Genomic DNA, 18,757 nt, shown 5'->3' with positions numbered 1-18,757 from the left:
TATGCTAAATTCATCGTTACCTCCTTACAATAAGCAATATTAATGCTTTGTATATTAGTAGATAATTCAACGGTTCTACCACCACAGTTTTTCCAAATTATTATTTCAGTCGGCAAAGCTTTAACAGTTGTAAATTACATAACATTTGAATGTTATGCAAAATTTTTTAAGTTATAAAAGTAGAAAGAAATGCAAGCGTTTAGGTCCAACTGAGTTGAATTACAGGGGAAAAAATACAGAATTACGGCGTGAAAATTACAGAAAAACTTCAGAGAGAAAAAGGGGGGGGGGGGACGTTAAACGCCGGCTTTCACATTAAAGTTAATTTAAGTCAATTGTTTTCTTCATTTTACATACTTTTTTTTCAATGGGAGGGGTTTAACCCCTAAAACCCTCCCCTTGGACACGGCTCTGTTCAGTGCTTCCGAAAAGTCTCTAATTGTGCAAACATCATTTTCAATCACAGGAAGTTCATCTTCATCATTGTCAGAAAGAACACATAGTTCAGTTGTGTTGTGAGAAATGAAATTTGAAACATTCAAGTTCTCTTCCTCAATCCACAAGTCTTCATCAATTTGAATGTAGTCTTCAGCACTGACTTTTGAATCCTAATGAACCAGTAGCTCACTAAATTCTTTTTCCTCTTATGCTCCTCCTAATGCACTGTCAGGTATCATTTCACTCCTGAACAAAAATCCTGCCTTTTTAAAACATTTTGAAACGCTCCCAGGTTCCACTTTTTTGAGAACTGACGTGATCCATGAAACAGCATCCAAAACTGCAACATATTTTGCTAATTCTTCACTAGATTTACACGAAGAAATCTGCGAAAGAATGTGCCTAAGTAAAAGCTTTCTGTAACCTACTTTAAAACTCCGAATAATACCCTGATCCAAGGGCTGTAATACAGAGGTGGTGTTCGGTGGCAAAAATTCTAACTTAACATTTTGCAATTTTAAGTCATTAGGATGAGATGTGGCGTTATCCAGAAGGAGAATTATTTTTCTAGCTTTCTTCTTCATCCTTTTATCCAAATCCACCAATCTTTCATTATTTCAGTCGTCATCCACGCTTTCCTATTTGATTTCCAGGACACCCTAAGTTTATCGACATCAATGTTTTTGAAACGTCTGGTCTCGGTTTTCTCGCTTTTCCGATAACAAGAGGAGTTTCAAACTCGCCGATCATATTGCAACACAGCAAAACAGTGAGACGTTTTTTAGATATCTTTCCTCCGCTACATTTGTCTCCCTTTAAGCATAAGGTTTTGTTTGGAAGAATACGATAAAAAAGACCAGTTTCTTCAGCATTGAAAATATTTTTCTCATCATATTCCTTCGCACACCGATTTCAATTTCTCTATCCAATCCATGACATGAGCTGGGTCTACGGACTTCTCTTCGCCACAAATGGATTTAAAAGAAATGTTGTGCCGTGTTCGGAATTTTTCAAGCCATCCATTTGACGCCTTAAAAGAGTCTATCCCCAAAGTTTCCCCCGACTTCTCGGGCTTTCTCCTAGAGTAATACCCCGCTTATTGGGAAGTTCTTTACACGAGCAGCTCTGAACCATTTCATGACAACCTTGTCGATTTTACTGGTTCCTGTTTTGCAAAACTTAACATTTTTTAAATTTTTATTCGAACTCACGATCCACAATTTTCTAATTTGTCTTTATCTTTTAAAATTTCTCTGATTTGAGTTTTCCCAACTTGAAAACGATCGGCAAGACAACGCACTTATTTTTTCTTTTTCGGCCTTTTCGCTTGCTTCTCAATTCATCTCAGGGTATGAATATCTCATTACCAACGGCAGCGATTCGGCGGAGCAACCCCTCTCCCCTCCACACTTTTTATGGTTAATTTATTTTATCTCGAGTATGACTATTGCATGATTGACAGTTGGCAATATGACCTTGAATCATAGCTAGGTAATGCAGATGCACACGTGCACGCCGTGTGCGGATACATTTGCCCCTGTGCAGACACATTTGCTGCAAATATGTATTTCGCTCAAAATTTTTTAATTAATATCAATATTAAACAACGGTTATCTTGAAAATCTTCAGTTAAATTAATGAAACTAATCTCTTGTTTTCATGGATACACAATTGAAAGCAAAAACAGCGTTGCATTACTGAAAATTTTACCTACCCACTGTATATTGTTTTAAATACCTGCAGATAGTTTTCAATTGTGTGCGCAGATACTTTACATTTTTATCTAACTATGCCTTGAATATGGGCAAATCTTTTTCATGTCTAAAAATTAAACAACCCAACGAAACCACGGCGCCATAAAGCCGACTACTACCGGCGCCGGTCAGCTCAATTGCATCTCCCGAGAGCCCCAGTTAGAAAAAGCGACCAGTTTCCTCTTTTTTATCTTAACTTTTGAATAGTTATTGTGTACAAAATTTATTAAAATCTTAAGAAAAGCGTACATTAATTGTTAGACTGACATCAGTTTTCACTTATCTGCTTCAATGCTCTCAAAACTAGCCGTAACAAAATTATGACTCTTTTCGTTTTCATTTTGTGCTGCCCGCAAAAAGTACCATGTCTTTTAGTTCTTTTGTGAAATAACTGTCCGTTATTCAGTGTCCGTTATTCAGAGTGAATTACATAGAATGGCCTATATTGAGGGACTGGGACTTGCAAAAATGTCTGTTAATTAGAGGTGTCCGTTAAGGGAGGTTTCACTGTACCTTCGCCTTTGTGGCAAAATTAAGTTGTCGATCAAAGTATTTTAAGTTACTGTCATAGAGGAAGATTATGGAGTCTAGATCTAAAAAAGAAGGAGTTAAAACCAAAATATGAAAGAGTTTGAAGGGCCAAATTTTTTTGAATCAAATTTTTTTCAGGAAATTTTTGATTCAAAAAAATTTCCTAAATGAAGGAGTTTTGAAGGAGCGTACAAACCCTGTAGAATTGCATTTTAGAGTCCTATGATAAACATATCATTAATATCTGGACACAGTTGAAGCAAAAAATAAATAAATAAATAAATAAACCATCGATTCAGCATTTTCATTTTTGATTCATAGAAGAAAATGGAAATTCACTTTAAAAACTTGAAATAAGCATTGTTACAAAAATAAAGAGACTTTTCATTTATTTGCATCCTAATAAAGCGAAGTTAGCTTGAAAAAAGAATAAAATATGATTCTCATATCAGATGTAAAAAGATTGCATTTTTCAAAATGTAGGCATCTAAAGAAAAAAACGGTAAACAAGAGTTTATTTAAAATGAATTATACTCTTTAGCATCAAAAAATCAAACCCATATAACTTTCTCCCAAAATAACACTTAAACATCACACCACCAGACGCTAAGTGGCAATAAGTTTGAAGTTGGTAACCCTATCGGAAGCGATCACATTCCCCACCCCCACCCTACTATTCTTTGCAATGCTAAGTTCAATTTGCTGTATATTATTGTTTATTAAATCATGAGCATGGAGAAAAGTGCTGACACTTTTTCAGAGAAGTTTGCTACAACATTGCTGCATAAAACAAACAAGCAAAATTATAAACCAAAGTTACTTTACTGCTAATTTCTTTCAAAGAAACAAACATCAAGCATTATATTTATTTGGCAGTAGTAGTTATTTATCTAGTTATTTATTGGTAATAGGTATTTATCTATTTATTCCTTATTACAGGAGCATCATAAGAGTGCAGACTTGTTTCTTGTTTTTGCAAAATTAGCAGATTTTGTATAAGCTGATCCCTCCTAATTTAACTTTAAAAAAGGTTTTAAAAATAATCGTTTTTCAATAAACAATTTGTGAAAGATCAGTTTTTGTCTATCAGAATTTTGTGATAGGTCCGTTTTGGTTGATTGAGATTTTGTGAAAGGTCTGGTTTAGTTGATCGGATTTTAGTGAAGGGTCCGTTAGCAGATCCAAATTTTCTCTGGCCAGACCCCTGTATATGCATCTTTTTTAAAATTCAAATAACAATTTGTTCATATGAGGCAGTGAGAAGCAAAGGGATGTAAATGGCAAAAATTAAAATTTGGAGATAGCAGAACAAATAATAGGGGATACTCTCCTCCATCTTATGGCAAGAGATAGTACTAGCCTGGGTAGGTGCTGTTATACAGCATGATTTAAAAAACCTTTTCAATGAAAGCCTACCTAGAACCTTATCTTTCAATGCATTTTACTCGAAACTTCAAAATGTCCACCTACATCCCTTTGCTTCTCACTGCCTCATATTTTAAAGTTACACAAAACCAGTAAAATATTTCAAGATAAATTAATGTAATGTAGCACTAGTAATTTAAAGCTAAAAGGCTTTTGGTGACATTAACATTTTTTTTTAAATAAGATTTTTTGTAATACTTTAAGATCCAAAATGTCTAGTCTAGCACGAAAATTGATTTTACACTCCACAAACCTAAATAAGGGCTAATGGAAGCTACAACAAAATACAACTTGTTCATTTGAACCATAAGTATACAGAAGAGATTAAACTTTCAATGTAAGTAACATCAGAGCTGTCTAAAGAGTGATATGTGTATAATGAACTGAATCAAGTATCACAAACCATGGCCCCACTGAATACTTAACGGCCGTGGCAATCGCTGAAACTCATGGCAACAAAGAGGGCGCCACTGGCTACCCCTGTTTTTGTTTCCACTTGGCGTGATTGTGAGCGTTGGCGCTTTGGCATCTGTGAATACGTGATTTCTCGACTTATTATCGGGCGTACGTCATTTGACGAAAATTTTAATTTCAAAAGAAGGAATGAAGAGAAAAAGTGCTGAATAAACATTGTATTACAAAGGGGAAGAGCATTTCTTATTGTTATTTTAATATCATATCAAAAATTACGCGTAATTAAAAATTTTAACTAAACACAGAAAACATATGATTTTTTTTTTTATATATTAATGCGTAGTTCCTAATATATTTTTTCAAACTTTTTTTTGAGCAATCACGATTGCTTATTGTTCTTATTTGACTGTTTTTGGCGTTACGCTGATTTTTCCCACCGCCACCCTCCGCACCATCACCGTGGACCGGCTGGCTCCTCACGATGCTGCTCCTATAGCGAAAGCCGTCTCCAGGTTGCATCCCAGTCCTACACACACGCGCATACATACACAACTACACACACACGCGCGCACATACACACACACACGCACATACACACACAAACACATACACACACATACACACATTAAAAACACTTACACATACACACATACAAACACTTACACACACGCATACATACAGACACCCACACATACACACACATACACAACTACCCACACATTCATGCATGCACACAGACACAAACACATATGCCTACACACACATACACATACCCCTCCCCCCACACACATTCATACACACACATACACGTAACCCGTACGCACAAACACACACGCCTACATACACACACTCGTGATTGCGAAAAACATAATTTGAATTCAAGATGACAAAATTCAAATTAATTTTTTTTTTTTTTTTTTTTAAAGCTTTGCAAATAATTTTCAAATTTTTTATTGAAAATCCCCCGGGGTTTCCTTTTTGGGTACAACTGTTCTAAGATTGATGATATATGGCAGGCAGCCCTCATTTCTAATTTTACATGCTCATTTACATGCGAATTTTTTTCTGCTCAATAAATTACATCGAAAAAAAAAAACACGCTCTGCAATCTGTAAATACATTCATTTCTCAAAACTTGAGAGGGTCATTCATTGCCCCTTTTGACCCTGATGGGGATTAGAGGGGCGTGGGGTATAGGAATTTACGTTAACAATTGCCATTCTTTTCGCTCGTAATGTAGTGTATATGTTACTGTTACAACGAATACCAGAATTTAATTAAAAATGTACACTTGGGAACAGCCCCGACATTTAAAAATTTCCGGGGGTAGGAGGGGAGCAAAGGTTTTGTGTTCGGGAAAAAACAACAAAATACGAGCAAAAATGCCTAATTTTTAGTATGTTTGTAAAATGTAGGGGTGTCATAATTGCCCCCCCCCTGATATCCCCACTTGACAGGCCTGGTTAGGAATATTCTTTTCAAATGAAGAAGAACAATAGAAAAGTTAAAAATATGATGGCAATTTAAGAAAATGAACCATTAACATAATTTTAAAAACATTTAAAGTCAGAGTGTGACTAATACATGGTTCGTGTTCCACGGGTCCGTGGTTCTCGCACCAATATTTTACCGACACCAAAATAATGTCATTTATCTTTTTCCCCTTCCATTTTTAGCACATCTCATGTTATAATAAATTTAGTGTAGATTTTAGTAGTATATTAGTGCACAATACGCATAGAGATGCACAAACGTTTAGTGCACAAGAGCTATTTCGAAAAAGTGCAGATTTTTTTTCCTTACAAAAGGAAATTCATAGCATAATCAAAAAATAAATAAAAATAACATGGAGCTAGAAAAAACTTTCATTTTCCCGAAGCTTAGTTTTTAATTCATTTTTTTAAATGTCCGATTTTGAAAATAAGGCGTGGTCTTTATGACGTCACAAATGATGTACTTTGGCGCATCTGTCTACCGCGTTTCTACATTATGATGATCAAGAAGCGAATTACATATTGCACTCTATGCCTACTATCAATCATATAGTTGCCAATACTTGTGAGTAAAGAAACTAATTGAATATTGTGCTCTGTGAGTGGCATCAGTGAATGTCATTTCATCATTTGTGATGTCATTGGCAGAAGCGTAAACAATGAAAGCGCACCGATTAATGCATTTTTTTTAAATATTAAACTTAGTCAAGTTATTTTAAAAAATGGTCAGATCCTATGATTTTTTAAATGTTCATTCAAAAAAAAAAAACCTTTAAAATTTCGGAAACGACCCTTTTGCTTCACACGCTTTGAGCATTAAAAAAATGTATATATATATACCCAATCCTCTTTTTTATGCGGTGAATAGGGACCGCATAAAAAATCGTGTAAAAAAAATGCTTGAAACTTCACCAGTAGTTTTAAAAAGTTTTCGCAACTGAGTTAAAAAATATTTTTTGATGCAGTGGATAGGGACTGCATAAAAAAGTCTCACGTAGAAAATACCGAAAATATTATATTTAAACGAAATCAAAAGAAACCAAGCGATGATAATTTTGCCGACTCCCGAAAAATTTCCCGAATTAAGAAATTTTTGGAAAGTCACAGTGACTTCCCAACGGATGCCCCTGTCGACCCTTGATGATACAACCACGCACTCGTTTGATAAATAATTTTCGCTCGTTTTATAAATAATTTGTATAAACTACACAAAAAAAAGTCTGCAAAAAAACAGGTTTGGGTGTACACACACACATCGGAAGGTGCACAGACCGGAGAGCGTTCACTTTAGCTCAGGTTATATCCCCACCCCCAGGCTCCCACCTTACCTATAGCATTCCAGGTGCTATTACTTCAATATATTTTTCAATTGTTATAAAGTGTTCACGCAGTAAATAATTTTTATGATAAAGGTCAGATTCGGCCATAAAATATTTATCTTATTTACGGCCTCATATTACCTATTCTAGAACATCAGCAGTCATATTATGACGGGTGCAAATTTCTTGGTCATTTCCATTTCATTCCGTTTGTAGAAACAAGAAACCCAACGAGTAGGATCCTATCGCAATTCATGATCGTGAATAACTTAATTCGAACTCAAGCAGCCAAAATTCAAATTATTATTATTTTTTAAAATTTATTTTTAACATTTAAAAAATACATGCAATAGGGAAAGAAACTCCTCAAATATCTACACATGAATTTGTGAAACTAATTTAAAAAAAAAAATGGGACAGATTATTTTATAAAATATCAACACTGTTGATGTTTTATAAAATTCTAGCAGGGGAGAGTTCCACATAAAATTTATGTTGTCCTTGCAAAAGTAAAACAATGATATGGAATTTGATTACTTGACATTTTTTCGATATTTTTAAACATATTTTTAAGAAAATTAAAATATTTAGCGATGTAAAATCCTGTAAACATTGAACTCTAGTCATAAAAAAACTATTTTCTACACTTTAAGCATGAATGAGAAAGGAGCTTTGAACAAGAAACTTTTCAGGAAATTTGATCGCCAAGTTTGGCGGAAATTAGGATATGAATTTTCTGTTGAAAAAATAAAATACGCACACACAGCAGACCGTCAAGAATCCGCAGGAGTCTAAGATCTGCTTACAAATTTTTGTAATCTTGCTCTAATTGTATAGAATTAGGAGCAGCTCTAAATATCTAGCATTTCTCAAAAAAAAAAGGGGGAGGGGAGGGGTGAATTTTCCGTTATAGGTACGTAGCGGTGTATTTTTTAACATGGCGATTATTTATTTTTACGTATTGTCAGGGACTATTTCAAGCTACATATAAAGTACTTATTTGGCGATACCATAAATTATTTTCTCTTCTTAAAATATTTGTTAGCGAAGCAAGCCAAGAAACAAGATCAAAAAAGTCCATTAAAATAAAAAATAATCTTCTAAATAATTAACTTTCTCCATAAAGCGTAAAATAATACAATGAAACATAAGCTATAAATGAGCATGTAAAATTAAATTAAAAACTTTAATTTCAAAATTAGCATCTTGCGAAATATTGATGTTTGTTCTATGTACTATAAATTAATTAAAACAAACAAACTTTGAAACTTGTCGTTGATTGGTGAATGCAACCGTGGCTTGTGGCGCCTCCTTGCGGTCAGAATGGGCAAATATGAAGTTTTGAAGTTTTTCCATCTAGTGTGGCCATGTCCAAGTGCAGAAATAGTTGCCCCGGTTTAACACAGGAAAGTCAAAAATTGTCAAGGCCTGGTAAGCGCCAGCGCATTCAGTGGGGCCATGCACAAACACATAACTTTTTAACCCCCTTCCCCGCCATTTTTTTTTTAGAGAAAGATGACTGCTTAATAACAGTATCAAGTGTTTGATTAAAATGCAAAGGAGAAGACGTTGAAAATTTTCAATCTTATTTTCTCAAAACTGCTATTTAGGACGAAACACCTTTCATGTTAGATCTAGTATTATACGCCATCACTTTTAATGTACAAAGAGCTGCATTGTAAAGTCAATAGGAAACTTTATCAAAGACCTTGATAAACAATTATAAATTCAGCTAATATACTAAAAAAAAATTGAGAAAAAAAACTGTTTCTTCTTTTTGGTTTTAACACTCATGTTTCTACAAATACAAATTCGAGTTAAAGAAAATTTGGTAAAATTTGAAAACAAACTTACTGATTTTTTTAATGCCTGATCCAAATCTTCGAGAAGGTCTTTAATTGACTCGACTCCAACGGATAACCTTATTAAGTTGTCAGAGATTCCAAGTTTCTTCCTTTGATCATTTGGTACAGATGCATGTGTCATTAAAGACCTGTAACAAACATCAAAGGATTGTAAGATTTATGTAAAAAACTAGCAAAAATACTCGGCGTTGCCTGGGTCAGTAATAATTGTGAGAAGCAATCGCTACTTTCTTTTGTTTTCTGTTTTAACTGAAAGAACTCAAAACACACCGCTTTGACATAATTAAAAATTGAGCTTTTTCCTTACCCATAAAAGTAAAATAGCAATAAGTATAAAGAACGAACGAGTATTCATTTAGAAACGAAAGCGCAAATTGAAGCATATAAAAATTTGAAGAATTTCAAAAACATATCTAACAAAAACAAAGATCACTAAAAAAAACTGTGCGCTTGCTTCATTTAATTAAATAGTACACACACACACAAAAAGAAAAAAAAAATGCTCTCTACTATGTTTCCCTAAGTGTGCAAAAAGTGAGTTTCCAAATGTCTAAATGACTTTAGACTCATGTTTGCTCCGGAGAAGCCTTGATTAAAAATTGCAAAAAGTTTGCAAAAATTTCATTTGGTGTTTTTCTTCTGGCTCTAAACGTGTGAGGTTGTAGAAAAGGCTTAGCATGTGCAAAAAACATGCGTTTACGTTTTCTTGTGTAATGTAAAAATTTTTGCAAATTTTTAAAAGAACTATTTTTAATCTAAATGATTAGATGTCGGCCCAATAAAATTGACTGTTCTTTTAGCATAAATTATAAGATAAGTATTTTAATTAGTTTGGTTTTTTTCACCGAAGATATTTACGTTACGTTAGTCATGAAAATGTACTATTTTCTGCTTAAAAACTAAACCAGATGATTGAATCAAACAGCACTTTTTATTTCCTTACATCTGTTTTATATCTACTTAAAAAGTGCAAAATATTTATTTTAGTATCAGTAGATATAAAATAATTAGTGTGACTAACTTAACATTTGAGCTGTGACTAACGTAACAGTTTGCATGTGACTAACGTAACATTTTAAAAATACTGCTAATATTTAAAACTTATTTAATTTAATGTACATTTTCATGAACAATTTTGGAAATGTAGGCATTCTCTATCGGTTAAAAATACCAGTAATATTACATTGTAGACCTTCTACTTACTTAGAAAAATACTTTTTTTAAAGGTCTTTATAAAGATACTTCCAATTTAAAGAATTATTTAAAAAGAAAAAAGGTGAGTAAAGCAAAATGAGTACTCTGCTGAATGTGCATTCAGCAAGCTTAAGAATCCAGCACAAGAATCCAAGCTTAAGAATTTAGATAATAGAAATACAGTCTTAACAAAGGAGAACGTCTCTATTTTTTAGAAAATACATCTCCACGTATTACTAAAATGAAGTAATGGCTGCTCTTTGGAAAACATTTAAAGATGTTACATGAAACAGTGACAATAAGCGCTGCTGCTATATATTTCAGAAAATGCAAGAATGATCATCTAGAAATTCAAACATTTGCGGTGATATCTGGAATTAAAATTCATTCTGAAAAAGCTTTCGAATATTTTTTTTCAATATTACATTTCAATTCAAAAGCATGCACAACACTATTCGTTCGATGAATCAGTAAACCTTAAAAAATAATATGCAATTGAAAAGTACTACGGAATTTCTTATGACAATAACTAGTATATCGGTAGAATACTAGAATTCGGTGAAACCAGTGGCCTAGCTAGACCCGACTTTCGGGGGGGGGGGGGTTACTTCTTTTATATATATCTCTATATATATATATATATATATATATATAATATATATATATATATATATATATATATATATATATATGTATGTATATGTATGTATATATATGTATATATATGTGTACATATATGTGTATATATGTATATAAATGTATATATATGTATGTATATGTGTATATATATATGTGTATATATATATATATATGTGTATATATATATATGTGTATATATATATATGTGTATATATATATATATGTATGTGTATATATGTATATATACATATATATATATATATATATATATATATATATGTATATATATATGTATGTGTGTAATCGCTTGGAATTTTTTCCTTTTCTTCATTTTTTTTTCTTTCTCTTCTCTCTTCTTTTTCTCTTTTTTTTTTTGAGACTAACTTTTCGGGGGGGGGGGGTTTGTCCCCCAAACCCCCCCCCCCCCCCTTAGCTACGCCCCTGGGTGAAACTATCAATTTGCATAAAGTTAATTTTTTAAAAGAGAGATATTTAGCGCAAGAATGATGTTATTCAGTTTGTAAAAGCAGTTTTTTTTGTTTATTTTTTTCGCACATTCATATTGAGTTAATCGAACTGAATCCTTCCATTCAATTTCTTACATTAATATAGAAAAAAAGTAAAGAAAGAACCACAATGCAACACAGAGAAGGTTCCTAAAAAGTGTAAAAGTAATATAAGAGCAAGAAATTAATTATAAAAAGTTTTTTTATATGCATTCATTGCTTGTTATTCGATGGTTACGTTAGTCAAGTTACGTTAGTCACACACAGTTATTCGTAAAAGTACCATTAAGGGCCAAAAAAGATTCATCTGTAACAAATCTGTAGTACATTTTTGAAAATAGATTGCTTACCTCTTACAAATATATCAGCCAATTTTAAATACCTGCGTAAGTTTCAGAAAAATTTGCCTCGTAACATAAGCATTGTTTCTCAGGGTTGCAAAAATGTTACGTTAGTCACGATGCCGTTTTTGGTGAAAAAACAACTGCCAACACTTATTTTACTTCAAATTCTTGGTAGAAATGAAAAATAGTCACCTTGTACATTTTAAATCTGCATATTAAACCAAAACACATTTATTTTTGCTCCCGGTGTAAGTAAAAAGAGTTTGAAAATCGGCTGCAAATGTTACGTTAGTCACTATGGAAGGACCCTTTATAATTTTTTCAAGTCATTTCCACCAGAAATAGTGAAGTTAGAAGTTGCTGTCCATGGGCAATCGCTAGCAGAGCTTGTTGCTGGTGGGCATTGTTGAAGCAACAATTTCTATCTGTAATCAGTACAATTTTTTTTTCTTGTAACGTTAACAACATATTTTCTGCGAATATGGCGTTGAAAATAACATGGTTTTGAGGCGTTCGATTACAATGTCATGTTTTTCTACCATTTTTTTCTCATTAAAAAAATATTTTTATAAATAATATCATTCCAGAGTTATGTTCATATAGAGTATAATTGAATAAAGAATATTCACACAAATTTTTTGAACGATTGGTCAATAACTCTTTGAGCTAGAAAGCCAACCAATTGAAAAAAAGTTGTTTCTAGAAAAACACGTTAAAAAAAAAAACTGCTGTGAATATTTTCTGATCTCTACAGTCACTTAGGTGCTTACAGCATCAGAACTAATCGGAATTTTCCCCTGAAATTTTGGCAACATGTTCTTGAATAGTTTTACAAACATTTTATGACATAAAAAAGTGGATTTTTTGACCCGGCTTAACTGGTTTCCTCCCTTAAGGAATAATATTTACTTCACTATATGTACTCGATATGGAACTTTATTGAATATTACTTGAACAATGTTAATTGAAAAAACTTCTGAAAAACACACCAACTTCACACAAAGAACTAATTTCTGTAAGGAAAAACTGAGAAAGATTTGAAATGTGTTCAAGTTTATTGAACGCATTTCAAATGGGTGTCTTTTGTATTGTCAGCATTTCAGATTTTTGACATTTTATTGTTTAAAAAAAAAATCATTACTGCTGGTACAAGGGAAAGGGCCAACAAGAAGTCATTTTTATTGTAATTCATTTTTTTTTATAGAATATCAACAAAAATGACTATAAAAATTTAACTGAACTGTAAAGCTTTAACTAAACCGAGAAACTAAGTGAGAAAAAAAAGCAATAAAAAAACATAAAAATTACTAATTGTTTAAAATAAAATCTTTAAAACTTCAATCATACAAAAGTAATTTACAGCGAGCTGCCAAAAAAAAAAAAATTCTAAATTGCACACAACAGAGGTGTGGCATGAAAAATAGTAGAGATTATAAATTTTAAAGACACAGATACTTGATAAAGTTAAGTCATTTTTTCAATTTGAATTATTAATGATGCATAGCTTGAAATTTACTAAGTTCTTTAAAAATTACAAGCAATTTAGTAACTAGTGTACATATTATTTTAAAATACACATAAGTTTCAAAATGAAGTTTCAGCTGTTATTTTGAAAACATACGTGTTTTTAACATAGGTGTACTGAAGTTGATGGTTTTTAAACATTTATGTTTTGCTGGTTTTTTCATTGAAAAAATTCATAAAAACACATATAACATATATTTCTTCTTCTTCACAGGGAAAAAAAATTATTGTAGGTAAAGAATATTACAGTGAGAGACCAAAACTGGGTGAATGTCGACATTCACTTAGCAAAGACATCAGCAAAAGGCTAAATATTTCCAGTGAATATTATAACCATCACAAGTGAATATTAACCATCTCCAATTTTGTTTTTTTACAGCAGCATGTCAAAATCTATCAGAAGGTTTTTAAAGTTCTCTCCAGTTAAAGAAGTTAATCATGAATTACAGCAGGAGACAAAGAGAACCAGATCTCAGACTTGAGTCCTCTTCTTTCGAGGTTGGAGAGCTCAAGAATTTCAAAAAAATATTTAAATTACAGTTTTAATAAAAACTCACTTAAAAATTTAAAATCTGAAATCAGCCTTCTTTAAAAATTTGAAATCTTTCTTTTTCCTTCTGCGGTTTGCCAACATATGTATAAAAATCTTTCATGATAGGAGCCTTCCCTCTTTGCAAACCCGGTACGAAAAAAATATAATTCATGTTTCAGCAAGATATTTCAGCATTAAGCATTAAAATTTGATATTTACTTATGCTATATGATATTTATTAGCTTTTCAGTGGGTAACATCCTATTGTGGTCTGATAGGAAATGAGAAAGCTGACTTCTCGGCCAAAAAAGGAACTAGCATTCTCCAAAGGCCTTGTGGAGCCTTGCCACTCCACTCTGCTAAATTGGAGATCAAAAGAATTTATAGAAATGTGTTTCGTCATTTTGCTTCCCAGGCTGCTGAGAGGAAAGCTTCCCTTCAACAGCCTGCTACCCAAGCCCTAGAGGAAACTGTGTGAGACGTTCCACTGTATCCCGAATTTTCCTCAAACTGCTGCTGTGACTATTTTATGACTTTTAACAGAACACGATTGTCTAAATGCCTATTTGTACCGTTTTCACCAGACAAATTCTCCAACCTGTACTTTATGTAACTTTGGACAAATCATGGATGCTGCTCATCTGAACGATTGCTTTGCACTAATTATTTTTAATTGTGTTGTTGAGAGGTATTGGAGAGCCCGTGGTTTAATGACCTAATGGTCAACTGACCCAGCATTTGAGAAATATAATATAAGTTTACTTACGGTATTTCAGCTAAGCTTTCAACTGAGCCTAAACTTTCAGCTAGAAGAAAAATTCTAAGGCTCTGAACAAAAGTTTTGGCTTCACTTAATCCTCCTTTGACATAAAAGGAGACCATACCACTGTAACCAGAGCACTGTTTCTTTGCAAGTTCATATTGAGGGTGGCTTTTAAGTCCTGTGAGGATGAAAGTTAATGGAAGATAATCAACTAGATGCAGAACTTTTTACATTAGCTAAGCCTTTGAAAAATAGCAATTTTGTTTCAGGTCACTTTTTTTTTCCAGCCTCAAACGAACCCACCATGCATCAAAGGGCATTTTTACAAATTTTATTAATTTTCCAATCATATTTACATATACCAAAGATAATTGAATAAATCTTGATACTTGCAAAATTAGTCAAATAAGTCTTACCCTTGACTGGTGAGGTGTTTTTTTTTTTTTTTTTTTTGCAACATAAGTGTAACTCCAACATTTCTTTTGCTGTCCACATACCGTATATACTCGCGTATAAATCGAGAAATTTTGTCCAAAAAATGAGATCAAAGGAAGGGGGGTCGACTTATACGCGGGTCAAATTTTCCGAAAAAAAATTTCCGATCAACGAGAGCTGGGAAGCTACGAGAAATGCCGATGTGCGGTTACAGGTAGTTGCTGATAAGTTGATCGTGTGAAAAAGTAAACTTATTCAAAAATAATAACTAAAAAAACCTAAATAATACACATAAATAAAGATAATTTTATTCTTCTTTATTAAGGATCAAATCAGCAATTAACAAATATCGTGAAACGTATGAAAATATTTATCGTCAACAGTCACGCCATTCAGACTGAGAGTGCGTTCGACGAGTACGACCGGGAGCGACCGGTTAGTGAATCACGTGACAACTAATGATCACGTGATCAAATCAACCAATCAACTGCTTAGAATGGTAACCGCTGCGGTAACCGGTTGATCATAGAACGCCGCGGTTAGTAACTGGTTACTTACCGGTTTACCGGTGAGGTTCGTCGAACGCAACCTCTGATATCATTGACGATTCTGCAGCCGCCGATGTATACGATGACGCGGTGATGACGGAAGCGGACTTTAATGAACTTTTTTTTTTTGCGTCCGACTCGGAATCCGAGTTTGAAGGCTTTTAGAAATTTTTTCCTATTTAATTCCTATTTTATTTGTAAATAAATGTGTTCATTATTTTGAAATTTCTTTGAAAATAATTCGCGATGTTTTTGGAAAGTATGGGGGTCGACTTATATGCGGGTTTTAGATTTTTTCTGGATTTTTTCTCTGAAAAAGGGGGGGTCGACTTATGCGCGAGATCGACCTATACGCGAGTATATATGGTAATTTAGCTCATTAAAGTAAGAAAATCCATTGTTTAATGTTATTCAATTACATAAACAAAACTAAAAACAGTATCATAAATAGCATATGTATCCATATAAAACTATTATGTAATAAAATGTTTGAATGCACAAGTTCAATTCTGGGGTGCATGACATCCTACTTCACCAGTAGAATGTTAAGAATGAAGCAGGGTTTGAAAATATCGGATACTTTGATATACTGTTGGCCCCGATTAATCGAATATCGTCAGTTCCAAGAAATATTATTTGATTAAGCGGAGAAATTTTATTTCTCTTTCTGAATTGACAACATTTATCTTAAAACATCAAAAATAAATAAATAAAATAAATGAATAGCTTTTTAAAGGAAATAATTACGTTATTGCTAAAACGTTACTGAAATAAGCAACAAAATAGTTTAATAATCAGTACATACATTACAAGTAAGTATGAAAGTTATAAAAAGTATAAGTTACAACTTGAATTATGAAATCTTTGTTTTGGCACTTTTGTTCAGAGCATTATTTTTTGAAACATTCCATTATAGTAGATTGTATGCTCAAGGTCTTTTGGGAACACTTTTCTGACTCCCTTTTTCCCCTCCTCGTCTGCAGTATCTTACATTTAACACTTATAGATTTGTTTATCATAGTCTAAAATCTGAATGCAGTCGAATCCCAACTTACCCAAGGAATATATTCCAATACGCCTTACGTAAGCCGAAATTTCGCGTTGTGGAAAAGGGTATATGTAAATTTTTTATAAACATACCTAATTAATTTAGATACTTGTTAAAGCAACCTGAAACTATTTTAAACTATTCCTTAATCATATATTACTGTTTCTTACATAAAGAGCTGAATTTTTACTCGTATTTTTAAAAAAGCTGTTTTAATCAAAATAAAATACAGTTACGATGCAAAATCAGTGATCAACGAGAGAGAGAGAGAGAGAGAGACATAAAATAAACCAGTATGGTACGTACAGTATGTAGTAATAATAAAATGATGTACTATAATAATACTGTACAGTAGATCCAGTAATGATATTTGTAACTTTTAAAAAATGAAGATGTTGATGGTTTATGCTGAATGATAAAATAGTTATTCTAATATATTTATAAATACAATTGCTTCTTCAGTTCTTTCATAACGTTTCCATCTATGGCAACACCCCTCTTCCAGGTTTCTTCTCAATACAAGAGCAGCTTCCATTTTCATAATTTTTGCATTTTGCTTAGACACTACTCCGCGAACTTTTACGGATTTTCTTTTCTTGACTTTTAATTGTATATATACAAATACAAATACAAAAGTGACGACCAGCAACAGGCTCTGGGCCCAGCTAGACTGGTCCTAGTCAATTTACAATCCCCAGTGAAGATCAATGGCCCTCTTAAAACTGTCTACTTCTTTGCTCATTACCACCTCTTTCGGTAAGCTGTTCCAAGGTTCCACTACCCTGCTAAAATAATAATTTTTCCTAATATCCATGTTAGCCTGAGATTTAAATAGCTTAAAACAATGACCCCTTGTCCTGTTTTCAGTGCTAAACTTTAGTCCCTTAACATCTTTCGTTTTAATAAATTTAAACAGCTGAATCAAGTCCCCTCGGTCTCTTCTTTGCTCAAGACTGTACGTTTTTAGCCTTCTAAGCCTGGAATCATAATCTAAGTGGGAAAGTCCACTTATTAGCCTTATAGCCCGCCTTTGAACCCTTTCCAATACATTAATGTCTTTCTTAAGATAAGGAGACCAAAACTGAACAGCATACTCCAAATGGGGTCTTACCAAACTTCTATGTAAGGGCAGAAGAACATCTTTAGATTTGTTTGAAAAAAATCTATTGATAAACCCAAGCATCTTATTGGTTTTGTTGCTAGCAATGCTGCACTCTTGGCTAAACTTTAAATCCTGACTTATTAAGACCCCTAAATCAGTAACTTTGTCTGCCTGACTAATGACTGAACCTTGCAAATAATAACTTTTACATTTATTTCCATGCCCTAAATGTAGCACTTGACATTTCCCAACATTAATAGCCATACCCCATTTATCAGCCCACTCCGTAATATGATCTAGATCTTCTTGCAGCTGATTTGCTTGTTCTTCATTTTCTACAGTCCCCATAATTTTGACATCATCAGCAAAACAATTCATGTTCCCAGAAATATTTTTGCGAATATCGTTCATAAAGACAATGAACAAAACAGGCCCTAACACTGATCCTTGAGGAACCCCGCTTAAGACCTCGCTCCAATTAGAATAATTTCCCCTCACAACTACACTTTGTTTCCTTCTAGTCAGCCAGTTTTTTACCCAAATGAAAGTTTTCCCTCCTATTCCTATATCAGCTAATTTGCTAAGTAGAGCAACATGCGGTACCTTATCGAAAGCTTTTTGAAAATCAATGTAAACAACATCTACAGGCTTCTTATTGTCCAAAGCCATGGTAACTTTGTCATAGAAATGTAATAAATTAGTTGCACAAGATTTACCTTTCCTGAAACCGTACTGAAAACTAGTCAATAGATTATTAGCCTCTAGAAAATTTACTATCTTAATTTTCATCAATGTTTCAAAAATTTTGCAAACCACCGAAGTTGAACTCACAGGTCTATAATTTCCCGCACTCCCTTTAGACCCTTTCTTGAAGAGCAGGGTA

The 18,757-nt window shown here is 33.0% G+C and overlaps 1 protein-coding gene across 1 annotated transcript in view; it reads right to left on the bottom strand.

Annotated features, from left to right (window-relative positions):
• LOC129221212 (cystathionine gamma-lyase-like) overlaps window positions 1–18,757 on the bottom strand; it is a 58,406-nt gene that overhangs the window by 2,614 nt on the left and 37,035 nt on the right. Inside the window, exons 9-10 of the mRNA XM_054855667.1 lie at window positions 14,745–14,919; window positions 9,229–9,367 (exon numbers count right to left, since the gene is read on the bottom strand). Of these exons, the coding sequence (XP_054711642.1) occupies window positions 9,229–9,367; window positions 14,745–14,919 (314 nt within the window). The remainder of the gene's footprint in view (window positions 1–9,228; window positions 9,368–14,744; window positions 14,920–18,757) is intronic.

This window comes from Uloborus diversus, chromosome 4, assembly GCF_026930045.1.
Source record: "Uloborus diversus isolate 005 chromosome 4, Udiv.v.3.1, whole genome shotgun sequence".
Lineage (NCBI taxonomy): Eukaryota > Metazoa > Arthropoda > Arachnida > Araneae > Uloboridae > Uloborus > Uloborus diversus.
This window is presented reverse-complemented; position numbering and strand designations above follow the sequence as displayed.